Raw genomic sequence first — 20545 nt, 5'->3', positions numbered from 1 at the left:
GGATTACAGGTGTGAGCCATTGAGCCCTGCCTCTTTTTTTTCTTTTTTTGAGACAGAGTTTCACTCTTATCCCCCAGGCTGGACTATAATGGCACAGTCTTGACTCATGGCAACCTCTGTCTTCTGGATTCAAGCGAATCTCCTGCCTCAGCCTCCCGAGTATCTGGAATTACAGGCATGTGCCACCACGCCCAGCTAAATTTTTGTTTTTATTTTTTATTTTATTTTATTATTATTATTATTATTTTTTGAGATGGAGTCTTGCTCTGTCTCCCAGGCTGGAGTGCAGTGGCAGCTCACTGCAAGCTCCACCTCCCAGGTTCACACCATTCTCCTGCCTCAGCCTCCCCAGCAGCTGGGACTACAGGCACACTCCGCCACTCCCGACTAATTTTTGTATTTTTAGTAGACACGGGGTTTCACCGTGTTAGCCAAGATGGTCTTCATCTCCTGACCTTGTGATCCGCCTGCCTCGGCCTCCCAAAGTGCTGAGATTACAGGCGTGAGCCACCGCACCCAGCCCAATTTTTGTATTTTCAGTAGAGATGAGGTTTAATCATGTTGGCCAGGGTGGTCTTGATGCCTGCCCTCAAGTGATCCACCTGCCTTGGCCTCACAAAGTGCTGGGAGTACGGGTATGAGCCACTGTGCCCTGCCATTAATTTTTTTTTCTTTTTTTTATTTTTTGAGACAGGATCTCACTCTGTCTCCTAGGCTGGAGTGCAGTGGTATGGTCATACCTCACTGCAGCCTTGAATCCCAGGCTCAAGCGATCCTCCCACCTCCACCTCCTGATAGCTGGGACTATGCCCATGTGCTACCACGCCCCTCGCTAACTTTTGTATTTTTTGTAGAGATAGGATCTTGCTACATTGCCAAGGCTGGTCTTGAACTCCTGGCCTCAAGCTGTCCTCCCACCACAGCCTTCCAAAGTGTTGGGATTACAGGTGTGAGCCATGGTGCCCAGCCCCTCCTCTGTCTTAATTTTCTACTCCCTACTCACTCCCAAATAAACCACTTACACTCAAATCCTTGCCTCAGGGTCAGTCTCTAAGGGAATCCAACCTAAGAATACTATAAAATGCTTTTTCTGTGACTATTAAGACTATGTGATTTTTCTCCTTTACTCTGCCAATGCAGTGCTATTACAGTAGATTTTGTGATGTAGAACCATTCTTTTATTCCTGGATAAACCTTTCGTGGTTACGATATTTTTATTCACCTCTGGTTTGATCTTGCTAGCATTTGTATTTTCCCTGTCTTTTTAAGAACTGAAATTAGGCCGGGCGTGATGGCTCACACATGTAATCCCAGTACTTTGGGAGGCTGAGGCGGGTGGATCACGAGGTCAAGAGATTGAGACCATCCTGGCCAACATGGTGAAACCTCATCTCCACTAAAAATACAAAAATTAGCCGGGCGTGGTGGCGCATTCCTGTAGTCCCAGCTACTTGGGAGGCTGAAGCGGGAGAATTGCTTGAATCTGGGAGGTGGAGGTGGCAGTGAGGTGAGATCACACCATTGCACTCCAGCCTGGCGACACAGCAAGACTCTCTCTGTCAAAAAAAAAAAAAAAAAAGAAAGAAATGAAATTAGTCTACAATTTTCTTTCTCTCTCTCTGTTTCCTCTCCTTCCCTTCCTTTTTAAGACAGGGTCTCACTGGAGGCCAGGCTGGTGCAGCGGTGAGATCACTGTTCACTGCAGCCTCGGCCTCCTGGGCTCAAGGAATCCTCCTGCCTCAACCTCCTGAGTAGCTGGGACCACCGGTGTGCACCACCACGCCTGGCTAATTTTTTGACTTTTTGTAGAAACAGGGTCTCACTTTATAGCTCTGGCTGGTATGGAACTCCTGGGCTCAAGTGATCCTCCCACCTCAGCCTCCCAAAGTGCTGGAATTACAGGTGTGAGCCACTGTGCCTGGCTTACAATTTTCTTTTACTGTCCTTATCTAGTAATAGTAAAACTCATCTTATAAATAAATTGGCAGATTTCCTTCATTTTCTGTCTTTTAAACTAATTTATATAAAGAAAGAAATTATTTGTAAAACCACACAGACTAATGTCTTTCAGCAAGAACAAGCTTTTGATTCTTGATTTTTGTTGTTGTTGTTTTTTGGGTTTTTGTTTGTTTGTTTTTGTTTAGAGACAGAGTCTCACTGTGTTGCCCAGGCTCGAGTGCAGTGGTGTGATCTCGGCTCACTGCAACCTCCGTCTCCTAGGTTGAAGGGATTCTTGTGCCTGAGTCTCATGAGTAGTTGGGACCACAGGCACGCACCACCACACCCGACTAATTTTTGTATTTTTAGTAGAGACAGGGTTTCACCATGTTGCCCAGGCTGGTCTCGAACTCCTGACCTCAGGTGATTCACCCGCCTCAGCCTCCCAACGTGCTGGGATTACAGGCATGAGCCATAATGTGCCCGGCCTGATTCTTGATTTGATTTCTTTATTGGTTACTAGTTTATTTAGGTTTTTATTTCTTATTGAAATTACCTTTTACCTATCATTTATATTTTCTTCTCAATAATTACCCATTTCATGTAAATTAAAACATTTATTCACATAAATTTGTCTAAAATATCACTTTATGATTATCAAAATATCTACAGTATCTAATATGATGTTCTCTTTTCATTTTTTATTTCTTCCAGTGAATATTTCTTTTTTGCACCAATTATTTTTTTTTTTTCTTTTTTTTTTTGAGACGGAGTCTTGCTCTGTTGCTCAGGCTAGATGGAGTGCAATGGTACGATCTCGGCTCACTGCAACCTCCATCTTCTGGGTTCAAGTCATTCTTCTGCCTCAGCCTCCCAAGTAGCTTGGGTTACAGGCGTGCACCACCCCTCCCGGCTAAGTTTTGTATTTTTCATAGAGCTGGGGTTTTGCCATGTTGGCCAGGCTGGTCTTGAACTCCTAACCTCAGGTGATCCACCCAGCTTGGCCTCCCAAAGTGCTGGGATTACAGGTGTGAGCCACCGTGCCCAACCCTTTTTTTCTTTTTCTTTGACTAGTCTTGTCTATTAGTTATTTCAAAGAAGTAGCTTTGATTCTATTGAACCTCAATGTATTTCTTACAATGCTATTGAGGTATAATTTACACATAAAGTTCATCCATTTACAAAAATGAAAGTTTAAAATTCAGTTATTTTTGGCAAATTTACCAAATTATGAAATTGTCACCATTGTGCAGTTTTAGGACATTTTCATCACCCCAATTAGACTGTTTATTGTTCATGTACAGTTAATTCCCATTTCACACCCAGCTCCAGGCAACCATTAATCTACTTTCTGTCTGTATGGATTTGCCTTTTCCAGACATTTCATATAAATGGAAATTTATAGAACACAGGGCCTTTTGTGTCTGGCTTCTTTGACTTAGTGTTATTGAATGAATGAACCTCTCCATTTTTCTTTCCCTTCCTTCCTCCCTCCCTCTCTTCCTTCCTTCCCTCCCTCCCTCTTTCTCCTTCTCTTCCTTTCCTTTTTCTTTCTCTCTTCCTTTCCTTTCCGTTTCTCTTTCTTTCTTTCTCTCTTTCCTTTCTCTCTCTCTCTTTCTCTCGCTTGCTTGCTTTTCTGGAGCTCTCAGAGCTGGTCAGAGCCCTCCAGGCCTACAGCTTTCGTGGAGTCAGAGCCTTCATCTCCTAGTATGGAAGCAACCCTCTTGGTCTCCCCACCCGTTTCGTACAGTTGGCCAAATGGTCTGAAACAAATGAAAGACCTGCCTTTCAGCATGTTTTGGGAGGTTCAGACAGCGCCTGACTCAATGAGAACGGTCAGCGACGAGCGGCATTTCCTTCTTTTAAAGACCCTCTACAATTCCAGGCACTCCTGCAGCTGTGGAAACATTCTGAACGGCTTAGCAACCTTTAGTCAGGGCACCCTCTGCGCCGACCACTACCAGCATCGCAGGCTTCTTGAGCTGGCTTTCCCAGTGGAAAACCATGCTTGGTGTTTGCACACTGCTCAAAGGATGTTTTCGAACAAAGCACCGAGGAAGGGGCGAAAACACCTCAACACAGCCGTTCTCTGGGGTTGGAGCTATTGAAGTGTGACATTTGCGAAGACTCAACTTGTTTATGACACAGGGTCCAAATAATAACCCTTGCAGACTGCCTGCCCCCCCTAGCACTCTCCTTAGATTCAGGTAAAAGCATGTTATAACCGTCTATAGGACAAACAGGCAACAGTAGCAGTGAAGTGACTCAAGTAGCCAGGATCGAGAATGAAGGTGCTCAAAGAAGACTTTAGTTTGATCTGTATGTAGTGCGCTCATCTTTTTTGAAACTAGGAAATTAAAAATTAGAGTAAAGTTTTAATTTAATATGCAAATACATCCGCAAACCCATCATGAAACATAAGATAAATCAGTGCCAAAGGAGCTCTTTCTCCCAGCCCTCTAATCCTGGCAGGTTTGTGGATCGCGGACGGGGAGCCCCTGGAAAGGACCGCGCCGGGAAGCCGGGCTCTGCAGGGACTGGCCGCGGCTGCACCGGCGTTGTCCGTCGCACACTAGGAGGCAGCACCGCGCCGAGGAACCCGCAGCAGACGGGCAGCCAGCGTGTGTGACTGGGGCGAGTGCCCTCGCCTGCCGGCGTCCCCATCGGAAAAGTGGGGGCGAGGGCAGCCTAGCGGAATAGCTGCGGGAGGATTAAGTGAACGAGTGCAGGTTCACCTTCTGGGCGCTGACAACGATCCGTGGGCTCTCGCGAAATGCCAAGTCGCCGTCCCGCTTGCTCCCACAAAAGTTTTGGAAGCCACGCGGCGCGGCGGGCGAGCTCCTGAGTCCATGAGCGGTCCCACCGAGCGGTCCCCGAAGCTTCCCCAAAGCCCAGCCCGCGGCTCGCGGAGCGTGGTGTGGGGGGACTACAGTTTCCAGAGTGCCCTGCGGCGACGGGCGGAGCCGGGGAGCGCCCGCAGCCAATTAGGGGGTCCCGGGGCTCTGCCGGGGAGCGGCAGGTGGAGCCGGGCCGGTGGGCGGGCGCGGGGACGGTCCCCTGGAACGGGTCCGAGGCTCTCGCAGGCAGGGCTGGGCCGGGCAGGAGCTGCGAGGCCGGCACAAGGGAGGCGGCCCTGGGGACCTGACAGGGCGGGGGCGGGGACGCCGCCGCCTGCGCGGTTCCGGGTGCTCCCGGCGCGGCGCTGCCCAGGGCACACTTGACCGAGGTCGGGCTGCGGGGAAGGGCGGGTCTGGGGAGAACCCCGAGAGACGCGGCGTCCTCCAACTCCTCCTCTTTCTCCTCGCGGCCGCCGAAGCCACAGCCCGAGCCCGAGCCGGCGCCACCGCGCCCCCGGCCATGGCTTTTGCCAATTTCCGCCGCATCCTGCGCCTGTCTACCTTCGAGAAGAGAAAGTCCCGCGAATATGAGCACGTCCGCCGCGACCTGGACCCCAACGAGGTGTGGGAGATCGTGGGCGAGCTGGGCGACGGCGCCTTCGGCAAGGTTTACAAGGTGAGGGCGCTGAGGTGGGTGGCCGGACGCGCGTCGAGGGGCTCCGGAAGGAAGGGATGCCTGACCCGGAGCCGGCCAGCCTGGCTCCGGCTCCGAGGGCTGCCCGGCGCTGAATTCGGGGTCCCTGGCCCTCATCCCGATGACTCTTGTTTTTGGGGGGGAACATCACTCGGCCCGGCCGAGTCCCTGCGCTCCGGGCGCCCCCTCCGGGCACGGTTGCCGCCCCCACCCTAGCCCTGTTTCGGAGCACTTCCTGTGTGTCCTGCACTGCGCTCGGCGCCGCACGGGGAGACAAAGGGGCGTTGACAGGACCTCAGCATCCGAGAGGGCCACTCGAGGGACCTTCTAGGGACGTTCCGTAAAACGGCGATACGGGCACACTTTTTTTTTTTTAGAGACCACACAGATGCTGTGGGAATATCGAGGCTATGTAGACCGAGAAACTCGGCTGCGCTTGGACGGGTTGGGAGCTAGGGACACATCTGAAGATGAGCCAGAGACAGGGAAGTGGGGTGGGCGAGGGGTGGCCCGTGGACTGAGAGATGGGGCTTGGAAAGGTGGGTTGGGGCTGGGCAGAGGGGGAGGTCAGGATCTGGTGAATGCTGAGCCTGGGGGAACAGATTTGATTCCGTCCGTCTGAGTCACAGCTGGGGAGTCTCCCAGCCTGCAGTCACCTCTCCCCTAGAGGAAGACGCGGCAGAGAGCTTTTGTGGAGTGGGTGGGGCAGAGCTGATTGAGTCTAGAGAAGTGTGGCAGCAGGACGTTGGTTTCTGCTCCTGGGAGCTAATTCTGAGGTGGTGAGTTGTTTTAGGGAGCCAATACCTACAGCTTGACTCCCCCCTTTCCCCTAAGAAAATTTTTACTGGGAGACTCCCACTTGTTAAATTGGTGTATACCTCCAGGAGAGCATCTCTCTTCTAAGCCACTGTCCTCCTCCTTGGGGCTCCTGTAGCTTGTAGGCCACTCTCTGACCCTAGGATTGCCGTTCTATGAGGCTGGACCACAGAGAAGGCTTCTCCAGGCCTTCTCCTCTGACTTGGAAGTGGTCTATCGCCTAGTTACCAAAGTAGTTCCTAGATGACCGGTGTTATAATAGCATCATTTGGGAGCTTGTTAGAAGTGAACAATCTCAGGCTCAGCCCCGACCTGCTGAATTAGAGTCTACGTTTTAATAAGATCCCAGGTGATTCCTAAGCAAATAGGTTTGAGAAGTACTGCCCTAGAGGCTTGGAGTGGTGGCAGTTTTTCTTTTTTCTTTTCTTTTTTTTGAGACAGGGTTTCCCTCTGTTGCTCAGTCTGGAGTGCAGTGGCCCGATCTCGGCTCACTGCAACCTCTGCCTCCTGGGCTCAAGCAATTCTCCTGCCCCAGCCTTCGGAGTAGCTAGGTCTACAGGTGCACACCACAGCCCGGCTAATTTTTGTATTTTTTTTTGTAGACTTGGGGTTTCGCCACGTTGCTCAGGCTTGTCATGAACTCCTGAGCTCATGAAGTCAGCTCGTTTGAGCCTCCCAAAGCGTTGGGATTACAGCGGTGAGCCACCCTGCCTGACCTGGAGCAGTGGCAATTTTGAGACCAACCAGGCCCACTCAGTGTCTTTTTTTATTTTTATTTTTTGTGAGACGGAGTCTCACTCTGTTGCCCAAGCTGGAGTGCGGTGGTTTGATCTCGGCCCTCACTGCAACCTCCACTTCCTGGGTTCAAGCAATTCTTCTACCTCAGCCTCCCAAGTAGCTGGGATTGCAGGCACACACCACCACGCCTGGCTAATTTTTGTATTTTTAGTAGGGACGGGGTTTCACCATGTTGTCTAAGCTGGTCTCGAACTCCTGACCTCAGTTGATCCACCCACCTCGGCCTCCCAAAGTGTTGGGATTACAGGCGTGAGCCACTGTGCCTGGCCTGGTGCCTCTTTTGTTTCCTTGCCACCTCCCCTCTGAGCCCACACTTCCTGTTATGGGGTGGGGAGAGGTCCTGTGATCCGAGAGGCAGTGCTTTTGGACTGCCCCGACTTGCTGTCCTCCTTTGCCTGAGGGCCTTGCCCATATTTGAGGGCAGCCAGCTCACCCTGTCCTCAGCACATCTTTTCTTTACTCTCCTCAGAGCTGCATCTTCTTCCTGGTGGCACCAGAGAATGATCCTCAGCCTTGCAGCTCTCCCTGGATGCTGCCAGTGTCCTTGACTGCCTTACACAGAGCCTGCTCCTGCAGCTGTGCTCTGACTACTGTGAGGGCAGCTGGACCCCTGTGGTCAGCTCACCACAGGACCCACTTTCTCCAGAAGGTTCAGTTGGTGTTTTTAGCGTATGCTAAACATATGGGTTTTTTGGGCCGGGCGTGGTGGCTCACGCCTGTAATCCTAGCACTTTGGGAGGCTGAAGCAGGCAGATCATGAGGTCAGGAAATTGAGACCATACTGGCCAACATGGTGAAACCCCCCGTCTCTACTAAAAATACAGAAATTAGCCGGGCATGGTGATGCGTGCCTGTAATCCCAGCTTCTCAGGAGGCTGAGGCAAGAGAAACGTTTGAACCAGGGAGGTGGAGGGTGCAGCGAGCTGAGATAGCGCCACTGCACTCCAGCCTGGCAACAGAGCGAGACTCCGTCTCAAAACCAAAACGAAACAAAACAAACATATGGGTTTTTTTTTCTCCGTTAGGGGCTTTCAATTGCATTCTTGTCCCCTTCCCCGCAGTGTGTCCTGGCTTCATAGGGTTCATCTTCCTTTAAACTTAAACGCAGAACTTTGCTTTCATGCTGGTAAGATTTCCCCTTGTCATTTTCAGTTGTGTTTCCTCCTGCTTTAGTCCCTTAAGACTCCCCTGCTACTCTGAAAGTTTCACGCAAAGGAACTCATCCGATTCACAGTCTATACTGTCTCCTCTTGGTTCTCCAAAGCACGTGGAAAGTCAGTTTTTAAAAAAGTGACTCCAGGGCCAGGTGCTGTGGCTCACGCCTGTAATCCTGGCACTTCAGGAGGCCGAGGCGGGTGGATCACTTGAGGGTAGGAGTTTGAGACCAGCTGGGGCAACATGGTGAAACCCCACCTCTACTAAAAATACAAAAATAAAAAATTAGCCGGGTGTGGTAGCGCATGCCCTATAATCCCAGCTACTCGGGAGGCTGAGGCAGGAGAATTGCTTGAACCCGTGAGGCGGAGGTTGCTGTGGGCTGAGATCATGCCGCTGCACTCGAGCCTGGGGGACAGAGGGAGACTCTGTCTCAAAAACAACAACAACAAAAACAAAAAGTGGCTTTAATTCTCAAAGTTGTGAGCTGGCTGCACCACAGCCCTCTCCGCCTACCTCCGAATCCACCATTTTCTCTTAATTAAGCGTGAGCCAGACCAAGAGAGCTGTGTGATTGCTGATAGAACTGAGCAATCTATTCTGTTACCTACTTGGCCTTAGCAAGTACCCCTCTGACCTAAGCCAACCCCATATGTCCCGGTGCCCAGAGAAGAGAAGGGACTAGAACGCAGGGCTCTGGGCTTCAGTTGAACCCTTTTTCCTTAGTCACCAGCCAAGGAAGACCCATCTTGGATCAGAGATCCCTGTCACCCAGGCTGCCTACTCGAGAGGTGCTGTTTACTCACCCCTCCTGCTTGAAGTCGAAGTAGGTATTGCTTTTACTAAAGACCCCTCTAATCAAGGACCACGACTCCTGCCCACTTGGTTTTCCCTGGCCTGGTCACTGAAGTAACCCAAACCAAAAATTCCATCTTGGTGTTATGGCTGGAACCAGAGATTCCATTTTGACACGGCACCTGAGAAAGCAATTGGCAGGGAGCTGAGGAGGGACTGCCGGTAGCACTGTTTTTCTTCTGACAGCCTAAGTGTTGAAGGCTTCCTGAGGTCTTTCTGGGCCTTGGAAGTCTGAGTTTGTCAACAGTGTCAGGAGAGGACTCTGACTCCAGATTTCCTGATGAGTCTTCACAGGAGCAGTCTCCGAGATATCAAACCTCTTTTTCTCCTCCTCTCCCTGATAAGCCTTAATCTGTCTGCCTCAGGAGAAAAAGAGGAGGATAGGATTGATTTTGTGCAAAGTCAAGCTCATTCTCACTCAATGCCTATGTGAATGCAAATTGGTTTCAAAAGAAAACCAGTCCTACAAATTGGTTTCAAAAGAAAACCATTCCTAGTTAATTACTAGAATACAAAGTAGACTATAATCCCAGCACTTTGGGAGGCCGAGGCTGGTGGATCACTTGACGTCAGGAGTTCAAGACCAGCCTGGCCAACATGGTAAAACCCCATCTCTACTAAAAATACAAAAAATTAGCTGGGCGTGGTGGCGCATGCCTGTAAGCCTGTAATCCCAGCTACTAGGGAGGCCGAGGCAGGAGAACTGCTTGAACCTGGGAGGCAGAGGTTGCAGAGAGCAGAGATTGTGCACTCCAGCCTGGACAAGAGAGTGAAACTCTGTCTCAAAAAAAAAAAAAAAAAAAGTTAAGTTTACAAGCTATATGGTTTCAAAATTCTTATCACTGAAAATAATCTTCATTTTGAAGAGGAGGTAGAAAGGGGAAAAGGTGATAGATTGAGTGGGAAAAGCTGACTTTAGCGGGTGTGCTTGCTGTGATAGCGGCAGGCAACACAGGTACTCATGCACACAATGTGGACAGGGAGCATGGAAAAATGAAGGGAGTTGGGTTAGCAGGCTGAGATGATTTTTCTGCTTCTTTTTGTTTGTTTTTAGAGACAGTGTCTTACTCTGTCTCAAGGACTGGAGTGCAGTGGCACCATCATTGCTTACTTCAGCCTCGAACTCCTGGGCTCAAGGGATCCTCCTGTCTCAGCCTCCAGAGTAGCTGGGACTACAGGCACACGCCACCACACCTGGCTAATTTTTAAATTTTTTGTAGAGTTGGGGTCTCACTATATTGTCCAGGTTGGTCTTGAACTCCTAGGCTCAAGTGATCCTCCTGCCTCAGCCATCCAAAGTGCTGGGATTATAGGTATGAGCCACTGAGCCTGGTATCCTTCTTAAAAATTGCTTTGCCAGCCTGAGCAACATGACGAAACCCCATCTCCACCAAAAATACAAAAAATTGGCCGGGCGCGTGGCTCACACCTGTAATCTCAGCACTTTGAGAGGCTGAGTTGGGTGGATCACGAGGTCAGGAGTTCAAGACCAGCCTGGACAACATGGTGAAACCCCGTCTCTACTGAAAATACAAAAATTAGCCAGGCGTGGTGGTGGGCGCCTGTAATCCCAGCTGCTCTGGAGGCTGAGCCAAGAGAATCGCTTGAAATTGGAAGGTGGAGGTTGCAATGAGCTGAGATTGTGCCACTGCAAACCAGCCTGGGTGAAAGAGTGAAAACTCCATCTCCAAAAAAAAAAAAATGAGCTGGGCGTGGTGACATGCGCCTGTGGTCCCAGCTACTCAGGAGGCTGAGGTGGGAGGATCGCTTGAGCCTGGGAGGCAGAGGTTGTGGTGAGCCACTGCACCCACGCCTCTGCACTCCAGCCTGGGCAACAGAATGAGACCCTGAGACCCTGGCTCAAAACAAAACAAAACAAAAAATAGAAAATTGCTTTGGTTTTGATTTTTTGTTGTTTTTAAGCCTTTTTTTTTTTTCCCCTCCGAGACAGAGTCTAGCTCTGTCACCCAGGCTGGAGTGCAATGGTGCGATCTCAGCTCACCGCAACCTCTGCTTTCCAGGTTCAAGCAATTCTCCTGCCTCAGCCTCCCAAGTAGCTGGGATTACAGGTGTGCACCACCACACCCGGCTAATTTTTGTAATTTTAGTAGAGACGGGGTTTTACCATGCTGGCCAGGCTGGTCTCGAACTCCTGACCTTGTGATCCGCCCGCCTCAGCCTCCCAAAGTGCTGGGATTACAGGCGTGAGCCACCGAGCCCGGCCTTTTTAAACTTTTAAAAGATTTATTATTTTGCAAAATTGGGAGTTTACCAAACAAATAGCAACAATTAAGAAGAAAAAAATTACCCTGGGTTCCATCAACATCTGTTGACATGTTGGTATATTTCCTTCTAGACTTTTGATGTTGTGGTGAATTTTTTTTCCCTGCTTGGTTCTAATCATATGTACCTGTAGTGTTTTATTTCTTTTTTTTCTTTTAGACAGAGTCTTGCTCTGTCACCCAGGCTGGATTGCATTGGCGCGATCTTGGCTCATTGCAACCTCCACCTCCTGAGGTGGGAGCATAACCTGAGGTCAGGAGTTTGAGACCAGCCTGGCCAACATGGCAAAACCCCCTCTCTACTAAAAATACAAAAACTAGCCTGGCATGGTAGTGGGCGCCTGTAATCCCAGCTACTCAGGGAGGGTGAGGCAGGAGAATCGCTTGAACCTGGGAGGTGGAGGTTGCAGTGAGCCGAGATTGTATCACTGTTCTCCAGCCTGAGTGACACAGCGAGACTCTGTCTCAAAAAAAAAAAAAAAAATTTAAAATAGATTAAATAATCGTATGCCAGGCACTGTGCTAGGCACTTTACTTAATACGTAATAGAAGACAATTATGCCTTCGTAAAAATCACAGAGCTATGCAAAATCATGCAGTAAAAACTAGAGGCCTTAAGGGAAGAATGGGGTTGAGGGCACAGCACTTAAAAACTTCATCAGTGGCATCTTTTAAAAAAAGTTCAGAATCTAAAAACCAGTAGTACAGTTTTACGCAAGTTACGTGGAGAAGAAATACGCACATGCTGCGGTAAGTAGGCATTTTACCTGAAAAAAGATGCACCACATGGGTGGATGTGGGTGCTGGGAAGGCAGCAGCGTAGGGAGCTGTGGAAGGAGGTGTGCGTGCAATCTGATGGCAGATGCACATGGGTGTGGCTCAGAGGTGGTTGATGGATGTCAGAGGTGTGTGCCTGTGTGTTTTGTGCATTCCTTCAACACCTGAGTCAGCTGAGTGCAGTTTTCTGCATTCATCTGCGGCGTTCACTTGCTGTTTCTATATGTAACCAAACACGACCTTAGCCTTATAGCAGAATCACTCCCTGGTATGTCGATGGTGTTGGAGCAAAGTTGGCAGGTTCAAAATAAGGGTTCTCACAAAGCCGACTGTATCTTGATGAACAGCTTTGTAGAGTTCTTGCTGTATATTATTTTATTTTACTTTAGACAGAGTCTCACTCTGTTGCCCAGGCTGGAATGCAGTGGTGCAATCTCAGCTCACTGAAACCTCTGCTTCCTGGGTTCAAGGGATTCACCTGCCTCAGCCTCCCGAGTAGCTGGGATTACAGGTGTGCGCCACCACGCTCGGCTAATGTTTTTTTTTGTTGTTGTTGTATTTTTAGTAGAGATGGGGTTTCACCATGTTGGCCAGGCTGGTCTTGAACTCCTGACCTCAAGTGATCCGCCTGCCTCGGCCTCCCAAAGTGCTGGGATTACAGGCGTGAGCCACTGCACCTGGCCGTTGCTGTATTTTAATTTACTTTTTAGGCTAGACTTTCTTTTTTGAGATGAAGTCTTGCTCTGTCTCCCAGGCTGGAGTGCAGTGGCATGAACTTGGCTTACTGCAACCTCCGCCTCCCAGGTTCAAGTGATTCTCCTGCCTTGGCCTCTCAAGTAGCTGGGATTACAGGCGCCCGCCACCATGCCCAGCTAATTTTTGTATTTTTTAGTAGAGACGAGATTTTGCCATGTTGGCCAGGCTGGTCTTGAACTCCTGACTTCTGGTGATCTGCCCGCCTCGGCCTCCCAAACTGCTGGGATTACAGGCGTGAGCCACCACGCCCAGCCTAGGCTGGACTTTCAAAGGGAATTACTAGGTCAAAGCATATGCCTATTTGAGGGTGATTTTAAAAATAAAATGAGATAAATTGATACAGGTCCCCTTTGTCTCTTGCTATTGCTGAGAGCCAATTCCCAAGTCCTCTTAGACTCCTCAGGTGCACAGGGGGCCTTGGCAGCTGCTGCTCAGAGCTTAGGTGCCTCTGCTGTGTGCTGGCTTTAGGAGTGATGTGACATTCTGCCCTCCCTGCCTGGTTGAGAGGAAGCTCAGGTTAAGTGAGGTAGGAGCCCTCCCAGGCCGTCTTGCCCGTCCCTGAGCCAGAGTCTTCTCCTTTCACCTCCTCTCCTGCCTACTAGTTTGAAAGCTTGGGTTTCCACTTCCTCTGGGGATGGGGAAGGTCTCAGTCCTCCCCTCCTCCTCCGGAAAGAGATCTGGCCCCAGGCAGTAACCTTGTTTCCGCTCAGCCAAGTATTTTTAAACCCAAGTCCATGCTATTGTGAGTGGGTTTCTAACTCGTGACTCAGCCCTCATCCAAGGGGGTCTGAACTTCCTGTGGATGACGCCCTTCAAGGGGGCCCGGCTTCTGCGTGGGGCCCTGCCCACAGCCCTGCGGGTCTGATTTCACACTGGCCGTTCTGGGAATTTTTTTTGGCTGATGCGAAAGCAAGCTGCGGGGGAAGGGATCGAAACAAACAGATAGACCTGCCCTCCACCTAGGACTCTCCCATGGCCTGGCCTGCCGAGGTTACCTAGATTAGGGGGACTCTCCAGAGGTTGTCACCCCATAGCCCCCAGAACAGCCCTGGGTGGTCACTCTCAGGCCCCCTGCTGCTGAGGGTAGTGGAACAGGGTGGTGGTGAAGGGAAGAGATTTGGGGCTCAGTAGGATCTGGGTCCTAGTCCTGGCCCTATTTGAACCCCAAATAGGTGACCACCTCCTCCTCTGAACCTGAATCTTGTGTCTGCAAAATGGAGTTGGCCACAGGGCTGAGAGGAGTTGAGGAGGTGATGTGTTTAGCATCTGATTCTCACCCAGGAAGGGCTCAGGAAATGACGATGAGGTGTTATGATTGCTGCTCTTGGTGTCAGATGGAGAAGCTCCTGACCTGTCACTATGACTTTAGGGACAAGGCAGGAATACCTTGGTGTTGATAGCATAGCCCTCATACCAGCGCTTCCTCACCTGGCACTACTGCCATTTTGGGTGGGGTCATTCTTTGATATGGAGCTGTCATGTACATTATAGGGTGTTCCACAGGATCCCTGGCTTCAGCCCACTGGATGCCAGAACACCTCCTTGCAGTTGTGGCAACCAAAAGTGTCCCCAGACGTTGCCACGTGCTCCATGGGGGAGGGAGGCATAATGGCTCCAGCTGAGAACCACTGTCTTGTGCAGATGAGCGTTCCTTTATTCAGCCCGGCAGACGGTATTTGTTGACCTCCTCTGTCAGGTCTCTGGGTGTGCAATGAAAGAGTTGGGTCTTTCAGTCAGAGAAGCCAGGGTTTGCATCCCGGCTGTGCCATTTAGCCACTGTGTCCTTTCAGGCAAGTGGCTTGTCTCAGCCTCCCTCAGCTTCCCCTGAGTACAGTGGGGCTGACTACACCTGCGGGAGCTATTGTGAGAATTGCCTGAGTAGCTCACACAGCGGGTATCCAGTTAGCCACAGTAGGTGCTCAGGATAAGAAGGCGGCCTCCCCTGCTGCTTCCAGTGTGTCATGGGGGAGGAGACCGGAAGGTGCTGCCTGAGGTGAGAGTTGTACAGGGACAAGCAGGCAGCCAGCCGACAGCGGGGAAGCTTCCACCTGGTACGGCAGGCGGGATGGTGATAAGGTGGAGGGAAGGAAGTCCAGGCCAGGAGAGAGGCCGGCCCATGAGTGGCCCGAGGTTGCTGACTGCTGGCCGTTGAGCCTGATGTGGGGGCCTGATGTGGCCTGAGGATGGGGCCACACGGTGTGGCCCCCACGCGGGTTGAACCAAATTTGACTTGATTGCCAGTATTTTTAAGTGAAGAGATTTCACAGAAAATCCCAGATTTCGGTCTTCTCTGTAAGTATCAGATAATTTGATCCTGGGCTGGGCGCGGTGGCTCACACCTGTAATCCCAGCACTTTGGGAGGCCGAGATGGGTGGATCACCTGAGGTCAGGAGTTCGAGACCAGCCTGGCCAACATGGTGAAACTTCATCTCTACTAAAAATACAAAATTAGCTGGGTGTGGTGGCTCATGCCTGTAGTCCCAGCTACTTGGGAGGCTGAGGCAGGAAAATCATCTGAAACCTGCGAGGCTGAGGCAGGAAAATCATCTGAAACCTGGGAGGCAGAGGTTGCAGTGAGCTGAGAAAGCGCCATTGCACTCCAGCCTGGGCAACAGAGCAAGACTCTGTCTCAACAAAACAAAACAAAACAAAACAAAACAAAAACAGGTAAGTTGGTCCCTTCTGTGTCTGGGCTAATGATGCTGTCCAAGGGAGTGTTACGCAGGCTATACAGGCAATGGCAGGTTTCCTAGTCACCTCTTTCAAACCAGAGGAAAAATAGGGAAATGAATTTTAATGATATATTTATCACTTCAGCATGTAATAAATGCAGAATTAAAGCAATGTGTTGTATTCTTTTTCATGCGAAGTCTTTGAAATTGGTGGATGTTGCACTTATGGCACATCTCCATCTGCACCGGCCACATGTCAGGTGCTCGATAGTGACATATGGCTAGTGACTGCCGTGTTGGGCACGACAGATCTGGCCTCTACTGTTGCCTCCTCAAACCCAGTGGTCACTGGATTTGGGAAGTGGGCATGGGCCAGGGCCAGGCCAGATCTGCAATAGCATTTGGGGGCGTGGCTCATTCGGGCTGCCATAACAAAATACCATAGGCTGGGTGGCTTGCAAACAATAAACATTTTATTTCTCATAGTTTGGAGGCTGGGAAGTCCAAGATCAAGGCTCCCACAGAGTTGGTGTCTAACGAGGGCCTGCTCTGCTTCATAGATGGTGCCTTCTCACTGTGACCTCACATAGTGGGAGGGACAGAAGGACATCTAGCCTTCTAGGGTCTTTTTTTTTTTTTTTTTAAAGACTGCACTCCTTCATCCAGGCTGGAGTGCAGTGGCATGATCGCGGCTCACTGCAACCTCCGCCTCCTGGGTTCAAGTGATTCTTGTGCCTCAGCCTCCAGAGTAGCTGGGATCACAGGCGTGCACCACCACATCTGGCTAATTTTTGTATTTTTAGTAGAGATGGCGTTTTACTATGTTGGCCAGTCTGGTCTCAAACTCCTGGCTTCAAGTGATCCACTCTCCTCGGCCTCCCAAAGTGCTGGGATTACAGGCGTGAGCCACCGCACCGGCCTCTGGGGTCTGTTTTACAAGAACACTAATCTCATTAAGACCTAATCATTTCTCAAAAGGCCCCTCCTTCTAATGCTATCACCTTGGAGGTTGGGATTTCAACATAAGAATTTTGTAGGGACACAGATACTCGGACCATAGCAGGGACCAAGTCAAGAGAGCTTTGAATGCTAAGCCAATGAATTTAGACTTGACAGTTTTGATCTCAAAAAATGTCCTGCCTGCCTTAAGTCCCCCAGGGCCTGATCAGGCCAGCCCATGTAACATTAGAGAGGGACTCTCTTTTGATGGGGGAGGAGGCCATGACCAGAGAGGTGACACAATTGCAGGGTGCCAGAGCCAGGATTCCTGGCTGCCCAAAACTAAGGTGGTCCATGCTGAATGGAGGCTGAGCCAGAGTGACCGACCCTGGTGACCGAACCAGGTGGGTGTGGGAGGGAAGGCCAGAGCTGTAGTTGGAACCCGAATCAGAGCTAAGGGAGTGAGGTGACAGGTGAGAGGTGACTAGCCCGAGAAGATGTTTGTGAGACAGGAGGCATGAAAGAGTCTAGGGCATCTTAGGAGATGGAAAGAGAGCAGAGAGGATGAGACAGGAAGGCAAGCTCGTGTCTGCTGCAGATCAGAGGTTGTCTGGGAACCTGGAGGAATTCCTGCAGTTCAAGCCTGGCTCTACCTCTTGCAGGCTGTGTGATGCTGAGGAATTTACTTATCTCTGCCTCAGTTTCTTAAGCTGTGAAATGGTGATGGTAATGGTACAATCACATAGGGCTGTTGGAAGATGAAATGAGACAACCCATGGAAACCACTTAGTCTAGGACACTGGAAGAAGTCATGTAAGTGTTAGCTCTAGATTGTTTATTGAGCACCTACTTGTGCCAGGCCCTGTGGGTTCCAAAGTGAACAAGATAGATGAGTAGGGAGTTGACTTTTGCTCAGTTCCTACATGTCCATCATTTATTCTTCTCTTATCCCCATGAAAGGTAGGGGGATATCCTCACTCCACACCTGATGAAGCAGAGACCCAGAGAGGTACAGTGACTTACTCAGGGTCACATAGCTTTTTTATGGCAGGGCTGGGACTTGTATCCAGATCTTTCTGGCCAGGAGCCTGTCTCTTTTCTCTTGCATAGCACAGAGAGAAAGACAAACGGGCTTGCTGGGCAGTCCACGGTCGCTTCAGTGCGGTGTCTACTCTTGGCCTTGTGGTCTCTGTGCCCAGGAATGTCACCCTTCTTTGCAAGCCTGCCTCAGCTGGATGGTGATGGATGGTGGCCTCTCATGCAGAGGAAGTGGTGAGGGGTGCAGGCAGGACTAGCACAGGAAGTGGCAGGGGAAAAGGGCGGGTGTCAGGGCGGGGAAGCTGAGTGCTCCTGGGGCCCCTCCTGGCACCCTGGTGGGTGGGGCTGCTGGGACCGCAGCAGCCTCAGTGCAGGGTGTCTCTGGGTCTTGTCAGCAGAGCAGGGAGGGCGAGTGCTGAAAGGCTTCCTTCTCCCTTCTCCCTCTCTCCACCACACTCACCTTCCACTTCACTCTTTCTCTTCCCCTTTCTCTCTGCTTCCCCTGTGATGCATTTTTTCCCTTCTTCCCCCATAGCTTACCGATTTTTTCATACTAACAGACTATAGCAGGGCTGGCACAGTGGGCCACATCTGTAGTCCTAGCACTTCGGGTGGCTAGGAGTTCACGACCAGCCTAGGAAACATAGGAAGACTCCATCTCTTCCAAAAAATTTAAAAAATTAGCCAGGCGTGGTGGCACCAACTGTAGTCCTAGCTGCTCTGGAGGCTGAGGCAGGAGGATCACTTGAGGCCAGGAATTCAAGGCTGCAGCGAGCTGTGATCACACCACTGCACTCCAGTCTGGGTGACAGAGCAAGACCCTGACTGAAAAACCGGTTGTCTGAAAACAACAATAACAAGAAAAAACAGGCTATACCAGAGCCAGAATTAGACACTAAGACTTGGGGAGAAGGGTGGGGACGAGGAGGGACTTTACCAATGCACTGGTGACTGAAGAGTTAACTCCTGTCAGCCTGGGTCAGGTGGTGCAGGGTGGTGGAGGCCAGTGGTGCCTCTGGGAGGAGCTGAGGGAAGCGCAGCTCCTTTCTGCTTCTGGAGCATTGCCATTGCGCTGGCAGGTCCCCTGCCTGCCAGTCTACCTGTGACTCTGTACAGCTGGCTCCTCCTCATTCTCCGGGTCTCAACTCAGATTCCCTCCTCAGAGAGGCCTGTCCCGACCACCCCTCCCTGACCATGGTGGCAGCTGCCTGTAGATTTCCTTCAGGGCTGTTGTTACAAACTGGGATTCTCTTGTGTTTCTCCTTCTTTATTTTCTGTCCCCTCCAGCAGATGTGAAGTCCCTGAGGACAAGGAGTGATCTTTGTGTCCCCTGCATTTGGAACAGGGCCCGCGGAGGGTAGATGTTCAGTTCATAACTGCTGAGCTGCAGGCGTGCAGTGGCTCGCTCATACCTGTAATCCCAGCACTTTGGGAGGCCAAGGCGGGTGGATCATCTGAGGTCAAGAGTTCGAGACCAGCCTGGCCAATATGGTGAAACCCCATCTCTATTAAAAATACAAAAATTGGCTGGGCGTGATGGTGCATGCCTGTAATCCCAGCTACTCAGGAGGCTGAGGCAGGAGAATAGCTTGAACCCGAAAGGCGGAGGTTGCAGTGAGCTGAGATTGCGCCACTGCACTCCAGCCTGGTCAACAAGAGTGAAACTCAGTCTCAAAAAAAAAAATTAAACAACAACAACAAAAAATACCTGCTGAGCAATTGAAAGGATGAGTGAGTGAATGCCGGGCCTCGCTTGTTCCCTCTCCCTGGACAGGCCCCGCGTTGTGGTTACGACGTGGCTACACTCGGGAGGCCGCATTGTGGTTATGATGTGGCGCTGGAATCAGTTCTGAGCTTCCTCCTAGCTTCCCTGCCTGTTGGCTGTGTGACTTTGGGCAAGTCACCTCACCCCTCTGATCCTCAGCATCTTGAGCTGTGACATCTAAATCAAAACAGCCCTTTGCCCCGAGTTTGCGAACATTGATGCTTGTGGCCAGCCCTTACTGTCCTGCCTCACACACAAGATGTAAATGTGGCTGCTGTCACTGTGATTGTTGCCATTTCTGTGGGGTGACTTAAGCTGATCTTCCCCTTCCTGGGGCTTGACAGAGGCAGATTGCCTTGAGGCCCTGAACTCCTCCCTTGCCTGTTACACTGCAGGGTGTTTCTGGATGGAGGGATGTGAAGGGTTCTGGGATCAGCCTCAGTTTGTTGCTCTCTCTGTTATGAAGGTAAAATAAGCCTGCATCCCAGCCTGGAGATGGCACAGGGCTACGGGGGTGTCTGGTGGGATGAGTGTAAGGTCTCAGCTCTGTGCCTGCCCCAGGGTGAGTTGTAGGTGAGGGCACCAGAAGTGGAGCATTCATGCCCTGGAGAAAGAAGCTAATGCTGATGCCTGGCTTCCCTTCACCCTCCTTCCTGGAAAGCTCCACACAGTCTTGTCTGGGAGCCCAGGCCCAATGCTTGGCCCTGTGAGGCAGTTGCCACTGTCAGAGCCAGCATTGTCACCCTGAGGCAATGACCCTTGTCAGAGCTGGCGAGCCTCCCTGGTCAGCCCTGAGATTCTTTCTACCCTTGCTTTGCATCTTAGAGGGCCCTGATACGGGGTTGGCGAAGCCTGAGCTCCCTCTCAAGACCCCTTCTTTTTGGGGGCCCTCACTGCCCTCCCCACAACCGCCACTTTGAGGTGATAGGAAACCCATCTTTGAGCTGGGGAGAGGTGACTGGGGCGCCTCTGTTAATGAGGAAACTGGAGCTCCAGACACTGGTGGTGGCCTCTGGTCTGGCTGCAGGACCATCTACAGTGGCTAGTAGAGGACCCCTGAAGACCCCAGCCCACCCCACGCGGGTCTCCTCGCCTCAGAGGCTTTTTTTTTTCTTTTTTTTGACACAGTCTTGCTCTGTCGCCCAGGCTGGAGTGCAGTGACGTGATCTCAACTCACTGCAACCTCCGCTTCCTGGGTTCAAGCGATTCTCCTGCCTCAGGC

At 50.9% G+C, this 20545-nt stretch overlaps 1 protein-coding gene across 1 annotated transcript in view; it reads left to right on the top strand.

Annotated features, from left to right (window-relative positions):
• The first annotated feature begins 4997 nt into the window (after positions 1-4997).
• Positions 4998-20545, top strand: part of STK10 (serine/threonine kinase 10) — a 144340-nt gene continuing 128792 nt past the window's right edge. Inside the window, exon 1 of the mRNA XM_019027991.4 lies at positions 4998-5451. Within this exon, the coding sequence (XP_018883536.3) occupies positions 5296-5451 (156 nt within the window). The 5' untranslated portion in view covers positions 4998-5295. The remainder of the gene's footprint in view (positions 5452-20545) is intronic.

The sequence above is a fragment of the Gorilla gorilla genome, chromosome 4, assembly GCF_029281585.2.
Source record: "Gorilla gorilla gorilla isolate KB3781 chromosome 4, NHGRI_mGorGor1-v2.1_pri, whole genome shotgun sequence".
Classification (NCBI taxonomy): domain Eukaryota; kingdom Metazoa; phylum Chordata; class Mammalia; order Primates; family Hominidae; genus Gorilla; species Gorilla gorilla.
The sequence above is the reverse complement of the archived record's forward strand: the minus strand, read 5'-3'. Positions and strand labels throughout refer to the sequence as shown.